This window comes from Danio aesculapii, chromosome 5, assembly GCF_903798145.1.
Source record: "Danio aesculapii chromosome 5, fDanAes4.1, whole genome shotgun sequence".
Taxonomy (NCBI): domain Eukaryota; kingdom Metazoa; phylum Chordata; class Actinopteri; order Cypriniformes; family Danionidae; genus Danio; species Danio aesculapii.
In genome coordinates, this window is record NC_079439.1 from 23,896,644 (window position 1) to 23,907,332 (window position 10,689).

The 10,689-nt window shown below is 35.6% G+C and overlaps 1 protein-coding gene across 1 annotated transcript; it reads left to right on the forward strand.

Moving 5' to 3' along the window:
• The first annotated feature begins 2,915 nt into the window (after positions 1–2,915).
• On the forward strand, positions 2,916–10,372 carry vma21 (vacuolar ATPase assembly factor VMA21). Its single transcript, XM_056457635.1, has 3 exons — positions 2,916–3,078; positions 3,313–3,422; positions 9,599–10,372. Exons 1-3 carry the CDS (start codon positions 3,017–3,019, stop codon positions 9,739–9,741), a joined length of 315 nt encoding a protein of 104 aa, XP_056313610.1. The 5' UTR covers positions 2,916–3,016; the 3' UTR covers positions 9,742–10,372.
• The last annotated feature ends 317 nt before the right edge of the window (positions 10,373–10,689 follow it).

Consider the following 10,689-nt stretch of genomic DNA (forward strand, 5'->3'; position numbering starts at 1 on the left):
CATATTTTAGTTCCAACTCCGATTAAACACATCTGAACCAACTAATCAAGCTCTTTCTATACTAGAAACTTCCAGGGACGTGTGCTGAAGGAAGTTGGAGCTCAACTATGCAGGACACCATTCCTCCAGGCCAAGTTTGGACACCCCTGGTATAGAAGGTTTGCATTTACATCAAGATTTAGTCAGTTACCTGTAAGTACAGCCATGGGTTAAATTTAACCAATAAGCAAGATAAGCGGCTGCTTAGGGCCCCAGGAAATCTGAGGGGGCCTAGATAAATACCTAGAAAATTATACCTATAAATTATATATAACATCATTTTCTATCATATTTTGTATGATGAGTGTCTAAAAAAGTGAAAGGTTTAATGTTTATTACATCTGTGCAAATGTACCCCCACCCACAATCACGGAGAAGTCCAGCAGTCAAATTAGGTAAAGATTTCGTTTCAAAAATGAAACAGTTTATATATAATTTTTAGTTGTGAATTCATTTAAAAAAAATTTATTTAAAAAGTTTAACCAGATGCTTTAGAGTGATTGAGTGATATAAGTAAAACAGCTAAGTAAATCAATCAAAAATAAAGCTCAAAAAGTGTATTATAGAACTTTTGGGCCCCATGGCTGGAATTGTTTAGGGTCCCCAAGTCACTAAATCCACCCCTGAGTACAGCCATACTGTCGACACTCCAACGACATAGATTGCACAGTTTATACGTTTCTGAATACATTTTTCTGCCTGAATAAAAGTGATGAAGCTGTTAAATCAAGTAGAACTAAAGCAGTAAAGCATGCAGTATTTTGACAAACTGAATTTGAATAGGTGGTTAAAGATACGTATGAGTTGTATTGTTTAAGATGTAAGCCTACTATTTCACTTACTTGACTGGACATGATAAAAACAAATATGAATGTTGTATAGATTCTTGCCCATGGTGCTGAAATCAGCAAAGTGCAGTGCCCTTGATGCTAATTAAATTCATATTTTGGATGAAATATATTTCACAAAGAATATACAAAACTCATTTGTTGTATTTCTTCAAAATTAAGTTAATTGACCTTCTTAAACAAATGATTCAACTTTTATTTGGCTCTCTTATGGACTTTGGTGGCCTTTCCATCAGTGGAAAAATGTAATTGCTTTTATTTGTAGGGAGATTATCGGCAAAGAAAAAATGTGTTTCTCCTGTGATGTCATGAAATGGAAACATGATAAGGTTCTTTGCTTATTTTTTATTGCAGAAAACTAAATGTTTGCATGTTGGTTATAATGTGAAATTTAGAGATGTTTTACAGAAGATGGAAAATATAAAAAAATAAATATTTGGAAAATGTAATATACTGTATTTAAAGCAAAATATACTAAGAGATTTTCCACTGTTCCAGTTTATTTATTCTATTAATTAATTTATTACTGTATATTTTTGTTTTATTTTTTTTACTTTAATCTCAGTTCAAAATAATAAAATCTATTAAGACATAATTGCTTTTCATTCATTCATTTTCTTTCGGCTTAGTCCCTTATTTTTCAGGGGCCGCCACATCGGAATAAACCGCCAATTATTCCAGCATTTGTTTCACACAGTGGATGTCCTTCCAGCTACAACCCAACACTGGGAAAGTGAAAAGAAAGAAAAAGAAATAACGCAACAGCTTTTAAGAGGACAATCAAATTAAAAATCCAGTCACCCAAATTCAGTCCTTTTTTCTCAAGATGTGTTTCTTCATGTTGGTTCCAAGATCAAAAATCTCTTCAATTAAAATAATAGCGTCCTACAAATATAATGTCCAATAAATCTTCGAATAAAATGTAGCAAAATATTTGACAACCATCCCAGGCTTTCTCTTAATTAAAGAGAGAGAAAGAGAGACAAAAACATCTCAAATTTCTAGAAATTACTGAGATGAATAAGGTCTACTGCATTCATTCATCAATCATGTTTTCATTCAGCTTATTCCCTTTATTCATCAGGGGTTGCCACAGTGGAATGAACCGCCAACTTATCCAGCATATGTTTTACACAGCGGATGCCCTTCCAGCTGCAATCCAGTACTGGAAAACATCCATACACACACATTCACACTGCGGACAATTTTGTTTATTCAATGCACCTATAGCACATGTCTTTGGACTGTGGGGAAAACCGGAGCACCCAGAGGAAACCCACACGAATATGGGAGAATGTAAACACCACACAGAAATGCCAACTGACCTAGCCGGGACTCCTACCAGAGACCTTCTTGTTGTGAGGTGACTGTACTACCCACTGAGCCACCGTATCGCCATCATTGTCTGCTTACCAGACCAATAATCTTTCTGTTCTGGTAAAATGCCCTTTAACACATTTACAAGTTAAAGTATGACAATTTGTACGGTTCTTTAACTGTAATTTATTTATATTTTACACTAGCAGTACAAAAACTTTAGTTTTAGTGCTTACTATTGAATAAAATGAACGTGTTTTCTTTGTCTTCAACTACAGCAGCAGTACTTGGTTACTTTGAATACAGTATAATACCGCAAATGTCTGATATGCAGTAAGTTACTGTAAAAGTTTTAAAATCACCCACAATGTAGTGCACATTTATATCTTTTTTTAGTAGGACATACTTTAGGCTACTTCATGAAGCTCTCTCTCTCTGTTTGATTGTACAGTAGCTTTTGAACAATAATTACTGTGAAAAGTGACATTACTTGAATAACAAACTGTATGTTTATGAACTGTATCATATGAATCGAGCTAGTTTACGGAAGACAATATCCAGTCGTGCATGCATGAAACCCAGAACATTATAAAGGTCTGAGAGTTTTAATCAGTTCGGCTCCTGCACTGCTCGAGCTGCGGCGCCCTCTAGCGGCCATGCGCAAACACAGACACACACCACTGCTGTCATGACCATGCAGATCATGTGACAAAGACCCGGAAGCGCCAATAATTCAAGATGTCGCAGCTCTGAATTACAAGGAATTGAATTCCAACGGTTTTCTTATTTTTGTCGATGAATAAAAACACAAAATGCAAAATTACGACAAGAAAGAAGTGGGCTCAGCGCCCGGAGCCGTGCCCGATTTCAGAGGGTAAGATAACTCACATCATGTGCCTATTTCACATATTTCTGCTTAAACTGCACGTGACCTCGTATCAAAATCACAATCAATAAACACACAAAATTTAGCAGATTTAAATCAAATAGACACCTTTACACATCTTTAACATCATAGTTACGCTTGGTTTCGTTTAATATTCACATTTCCAGTCGTTTACTTTGACTAATCTCTCCTTGTCCTCTTTCTTCCTCTTTATTCATTCAGGAATGACGGGTCTCTTGTCTCTGTGCTCAAGACTCTATTGTTTTTCACTATTCTGATGATAACTCTACCCATCGGACTGTATTTTACATCAAAGTCACTTCTCTTTGAAGGTATTTCGCTTTTGAAGGCTGATCAGCCATGTATTTACCTTTTTACAGAATTATAACAACTCTGATTATTATCATTATTAACACCAAGGGCTCAATATAGTTAGACCCTCCACATCACAGCCCATTGCTAAATATCAGTGCAGTGCTGCATTGCAGGTCAGTATATTAAATTTGTCAGGAGGTTGTGATAGTGTTAGTGAGGCACATTCAAGTGGACTGACCTTTCCATTGCTGCCAACTCTCACAAGACAAATGCACAACCACAGTATATTTAGGTTATGTAATGTCATTACTACGATCTGTTATCAAATTAGCTTGATCAGTAAATTAGCCTACATCTACACACACAAAAAAAAACCTGAAAGTTTCCAATTGCCTCTCCCATGAAGCCCAGTTAGCTGGCTAGCCACTGTAGCTAGTTCATTTTCAGTTTAGTTTGCACCAATGCTAGGTTTTAGCTAGGCAGCTCTTCCTTAAACAGTCTTTGTTGCTTTGGTATCTTCCACCGAATGGCTAACAATACTGTGGGACAGAGTGGTATTGCACAAAAGCAAGGGTTGAAAGGATGAAGCTTTGACTTTCAAGCTATCCTGGCTAAATTTGGCCCTCAATCAGGTGCATGAAAACAGGCTAAATTAAGTTACTACAGAGGTTTGTTCATTGCAGCTAGTTTGCTCCAGAGCAAGATTTATCTGTTGGTTTTACTGTCAAATGAATTAGAAATAATTTTATTTATGTTCATATGTCGCCATTTCAGATTTCTGTATAGGGGAGAGGAAGATAAGAGAGATCAAATAGATGATATAATCAAATTATCATAGTATTGATTAAATAATGTAAACATTTGAAAATGTAAGGATTGAGACATTGATCATAAATGTAAAGAAACAATGTGACTTCTCATATTTTTAACAAGCAATAAAAAAAAAGCAACCGGCTGCAACCCATTTTTTTGGAAATTGATCCTAAAAACTAAGCCCAAAGCCCAGTTGTGCTTTACATTTACATCTAGTCATTTAGCAGAGGCTTTGTCCAAAGCGACATCCAGTTGTGGAGGCATTCAGCGGTTTAACAAGAAGTAATATGCACAAGAAGTGCTAATTATCTGAAGTAACATATTTGTGCTCAGAGAATTACAGTTGAAGTCAGAATTATTAAACCCCCTGAATTATTAGCCCCCCTGTTTACTTTTACCCCAATTTCTGTTTAACGGAGAGAACCTTTTTTTTAACACATTTCTAAACATAATAGTTTTAATAACTCATTTCCATTAACAGATTTATTTTATCTTTGCCATGATGACAGTAAATAATATTTGACTAGATATTTTTCAAGACATTTCTATACAGCTTAAAGTGACATTTAAAGGCTTAACTAGGTTAATTAGGTTAACTAGGCAGGTTAGGGTAATTAGGCAAGTTATTGCATAACGATGGTTTGTTCTGTAGACTATCGAAAAAAATATAGCTTAAAAGGGCTAATAATTTTGACCTTAAAATAGTTTTTTAAAAATTAAAAGTGCTTTTTTTCTAGCCGAAATGAAACAAAATAAGACTTTCTCCAGAAGAAAAAATATTATCAGACATACTGTGAAAATTTCCATGCTCTGTTAAACATCATTTGGGAAATATTTCAAAAAGGAAAAAAAAAAAAAAAAGAATACGAAAGAGGGCTAATAATTCTGACTTCAACTGTATGTGCTAGAGTAACTGTGCGTTCCAGCCGAAAGTGGCAAGAGAGTCCAAGTCACCAGAAGTCATTCATTTTCAATGGCAGCCGGCGGCGAGGAGTGTCGCGGCACATCTTCGCCGGTGTGGGCATTAAGGAGACTTGAAGTCAAGTCATCTTTATGGTAATGAGCTATGACGTGGTTCAGCGTTAAGCAATCGGAATGTTCAAGTCCACTGCTTTTGGTTCCGACCACAGTTGTTCCCAGGGGTTTGATTATTGCGGTTGCCTAATTTCCAATTATTAATGATGTTTTCTTACAGGGACATACATAGTGGCGAGCTGATGTGCATTAATGTTTTATTTTTATTTATTTTTTATTTTTAAAAAGTGGTAATCTCACTCTAACTATAAGGACAATACAAAACAGTATTGCTGCTTCAGAATATTTCAGACATTTGGGCATATATTGGATAAGTGGAGCAAAGCCACACCACACGCAACTACTTGATCTTCAATAGTTAAATTAATTTGATAAAAAGCGTGCAACATTTTCATGCAAGACAGCATGTTTTTTATGCGGATATGTAACTAATTTGCTGATATATCGCAAATGTAGCAAATTTTGACACTCGCCGGTGGAGCTGTGAAGGCAGACAGCGCTGTCATCAGGGCGGCCAGAGCGAACTTTGACGCTCTTGCCACCTTCTGTGTGACGAGGTGTTTTTCTTTTGATTGAGAGAGAGGGAGAGAGTGTTTCTACAAGTGGTTTGTCAAGCCCACTCACCTGACTTGAGTAACAGGTTGTCAGAAGTTATTTCGTTACACAAGGCACACGATTAAAAAAAGAAGTATAGTAGGTTTACCATGAGTCATGCAGTTTCCTATCAAGTTGTCAATTTAGGTTTTATGAGGACTTTAAAGTGACACTTCATCAAAACAAAATATTAGTGTTCATTTATCACTCAGTCTATCAAAAATTTGTTTTTCTTTCAGTAAATTTTATCGGTCACCAAAGATTTCCATTAAAAAATGACCTCGCTTTTGGGTAGAAGAAGTGTTTTTAGTGAGAATTGTCCTTTTGAAGGTAGGTTTTGTGAATTTTATTTTTTTCAGAGAAGCTAGATAGCTAACTAGTTTTGAAAGCATAAGATCCCACCCTTTTAGAAAATCTCCTCAAAATCCATGCTTCCTCCAAAACACATGAACGATTACAGACAGACCAGACCAGACTGTAAAGAACAGAAGACAGAGAGAGACAGATAAGCCCAAATGATTACAGTACAAAGCTTGTTGTTGGTTCAGGAGGAAAATTACTCTGCTGTTTGCCTTCCATTCTCCCTCAGTCTGAGTAATGGGAATAGAGCTGTGAAGAAAGATTGATTCTGAGATTTTCAAAATGCATGGCCATTCTCTATTGAATTGAGTCTGAGTTTAGTTTTTAACAGTAGATGGCGCTCTAGGCTAGTATTACACACACACTCAAGTAGGGCTGCACAATATATCGTTTCAGCATCGATATCGCAATGTGATTAATTTATAATTTCGCAAGTGTTTTTTAAGCCTGTGACTGTGTGAGGGTTTATAAAAAAAGACTATGCAGTATTATTTTGCATTTGATTATTCAATTACTGTATACCTGATTACAGTTTGACTCTTCGGAAAACAATAAAACGCTTCAGTAAATATTTTATGCGCTCCCCTACAGAATCATATCAATCAATCTAAAATGATCATTTTTCAAATAGTTATTCAACTCATCTAAGTGAAAATGTATTAATATCGCAATGTATATCGCAGAATAAAAAAAATACCCCAATGTTAGATTTTTTCCAATTTCGTACAGGACGTGCTTGTGCATTTAGTCATGTAAAAGTTGGCTTTCACAAGATTAATGTAAACACAGCTCATGAACACTCTTATAGTTAATTTAAAACTTTCCTAACTTTAATAATGATTATTTTAGGTGGTATTTGTAAGGAATTGGATGCAAGGAGAGAACGGAAGTTTGTATGGTATACAGCGCCATCTGCTGTTAAAAATCACATTAAAAAGAAATAGATTCAAAAGAATATAGCGATGCAATTTGGAAATCGCAGAATCCATTTCTCAGACAATTTTTCGTCACAGCTCTGAATGGGAAAGTGCTGATGACAAAACTTGATATATAAAATATGCTTTGATAGATAAGTTGGACATCTTATGGTCCTACGCCTTGCACAGATTATTATACATATATATAAAAATGCATGTTGACTACTTAAAAGGATAGTTCACCCAAAAATGAACATTCTATCATCATTTACTTGGTCTTAAGATTTTTGAGTTTCTTTCTTCTGATGAAAATAAAAAAGAAATTTTTCACTCAAAAATAAATACTCATTTACTCCTTTTTCAAACCAGTTTGAGTTTCTGTCTTTTGTTGAACATGAAAATTATTATTTGAAGAGTGTTGGAAGCTGGAGACCATTGACTTCTATAGTTATTTTTCTACAGCATTCTTTCAAATATCTTTTTGTGTTTAGACAAAAAAGAAAGAAAAGTGGTTTGGAATCACTTTAGGATAGGGGTGTCCAAACTCGGTCCTAGAGGGCCTGTGTCCTGGAGAGTTTAGCTCTAACCCTAATCTAACACATCGGAACCAGCTAATCAAGCTCTTACTAGATATACTAGAAACGTCCTAGCTGGTGTGTTGAAGCAAGTTGGAGCTAATCTCAGGAGGACACTGGCTCTCCAGGACAGAATTTGGACAGCCCTGCTTTAGGGTGATCTCTTTAACTTGGTGATCGCTATCAGAATGTAAAGACATTTTTAACAAACATAATGCACAGTTTCTCTTACTGTAAAGCACATTCTACTGGACTGTCCTGCCTTTAATGATTCCAGAAGATGTTTTTATGAAATGAACTCTCTGAAGGACATTTTTATCATCGTGAGAATGCTAAAAGAATTTCTACCATGTATTAGCACTAAAAATCTTATTTAATTAATGTTTTCATTTGTTTGTTGATTTTAGTTTTATATTTAGTATTGAAATGTTCTTTCCCGGAACATAGCTTTGGTTGCTGACATGGCATTAAATAAAAATACATTACAACAAACAAAACTAAAAATATTTCAGAACTAAATCATGTTCACTGTAAAAATATCCGTAAATTTGCAGTTTTCCATATTTTTTGATTCATGTTTTTGTTTTTTCCTGTTTATTTATGCTTTGAATTGCAATGTGGGACCTTGATCTTTCAAATATTAACTTTGCTTTGAAACTAAGCTTTGAAAAAGTGACTTTTAATAACTTAGTTATTTAATAGTTTGTAATATAATGATATATTGTCTAGGTTGGTGTTGTATATTACAGTATTGTTATCAACTGACAGTACATTTTACAGACGTAATTTTCTATATATCTGATATATTAAAATATTTCAGGCCACTAAAATGTCAATAAAAGTCAGTTTGTTAAACCGTAGAGTTGAATTTTCAACATCATAAAGCCTGTTTCACACCGCAAGCGCGAGCAGAGTGTGAGCAGTGCGTGTTTTTTTTTCGGCGTCCATATTAACAGATTAGAGCTTTCATACTGCACGCAGAGGCGTGAGCGTTGCTGAAGCAGCATGTGCTGCGATAGTTTTGGCGCTGGGTCTATTTTTGCCGCACTTCTCATGCTCAATTAAAGTGACAGTGCATTGATAATGAGCAAATCACATTGAATGACAGTAAAAAGTATCAGTTTTACCCAATAAATGCATCGAGAATATCGACTGATTTTTATATAGTCCCTCAAATGAACTTATACAATTAAAAACCGTAACAAATATTTATTTTGGCCCGAACTACAAAACCAAATTTAAAACAATTTCAGTTTTAGTTTTGCTTAAGTTGCACACTAGTTTGATCATGTATAAACATCATTATAACTTTATTGTATAAATATTTTTATAACTATAAGCCTATATCATCCTGACAATCAAAAACAAAATGACATGATATGAAATTGGCATCTGAAAAGACATGTATGACACTCCTCAGAGCTTGAGAAGCACACAGTTCTTCAGGATCTATATCATTTGGCTTTAGGAAACAGCATAGAAGGAAGTTGCCGTGGGCCTTGGTGCAGATGAAAAGTAAAAACAAAAGAGTTTATTTATAGATAGATGGGTAACTAGAAAGAATAGACAAAGATAGATTGATCTGTGCAGCAGCTGCCGATGAGCTGCGTGCTGCAGACGCAGTCGGAGTGAAAGGCAAACGTCTGCACGCTGCTTCTGCTCCCCATACGCGCTGTGCACGCGCTGCTCACACTCTGCTTGCGATGTGAAACAGGCGCAAGTCAACAAAGCAGAGATTAACATCCCATAATGCAATTCACAACCTTTAATATACACTTGTGAATCACAAAATATGGAAACTGTTCATTAACCGATATTTTTGACAGTGTACTCCTGTCTTTGAGTCCTGTGTTTCTGATTTGCTTTCGTAATCATTGATCATTCTTGCTTATTTCGCAGCCACTTTGGGCTACTCCAGCAATGACAGCTACTTCTACGCTGCCATCCTTGCTGTGCTTGCCGTCCATGTGGTTCTGGCGCTCTTCGTTTATGTGGCATGGAATGAAGGATCCCGCCAATGGAGAGAGGGAAAACAGGATTAACCTTAAAACTGGAAGGGAGATGGAAAAAACACACAAGAACCAGAATATCCCACTGGAAGCATTTTGTATGCGTGTTTTTAATGTTCTCCTCCATAACTCAGATGGAAGATGCCCCGATTTCTCCATCTCATAGTATGGCGGAGAGGAAGGCTGGAAGTTGCTTCGAGAGGTGTTAATCTGTGTGTTTGTGCTGGGCTTATGTAGGGCAGAAGAGAGGACGTGCTGTTTTTACGAATGTTCATTGTTCCTGAAGTGTTGTTTTTTTTTCTGCCCCATTTCAGCCATCTCCAAATCAACAACCACATTCACACCTTAGGATTTCTGTAAGATTTCCACGTCTTCCCTTGTGTTTTTTATTACACAAACATAGTGTGTAAGTAGTATGTGTCAGTGTGAAGATGAATCATCTGTGTTTGTTTTTGTGTCAATTAAAGCTGTTCTCTGAAACATTCATTTTCTTCATTCTTGCTGGAAATTCATGCCCTTGATGCCCAAAGAGAATTGCATTTCTTTTAAGACTGTTTATAATTTATAGATCTTGACTGTTAGATTGTTGTTCAGTTAATATCCTGTGTGGTGTTTATTTTGGATCAATGTAGCCAATAAATCACTGTTTCATCTGCCTTTGAAACTTTTTCTTGAGGACTTTTTAGGATAATATGACTTGAAATCATGGTTCTATTCATGATACACATACATTTTATTATATTAAGACATTTTATAAGCTGTAAATAACAATGTCAGGATAAAAAATATTCCAAGACTTAGGAAGATTCATTTTCTGAGATTTTAATGTTCTTGCAGCAAGGGAACGGTACAGAAGAAACACAAGAGGTTCCATTCTGGTTGTTCAAAGCGAAGTCCTTCGAGGCCGGTTTTATACAGGCATATAAACAGATGATGAAGCATTGTCGTTAATCATTGGTCTAAACAAGTTTGTTTGGTAGA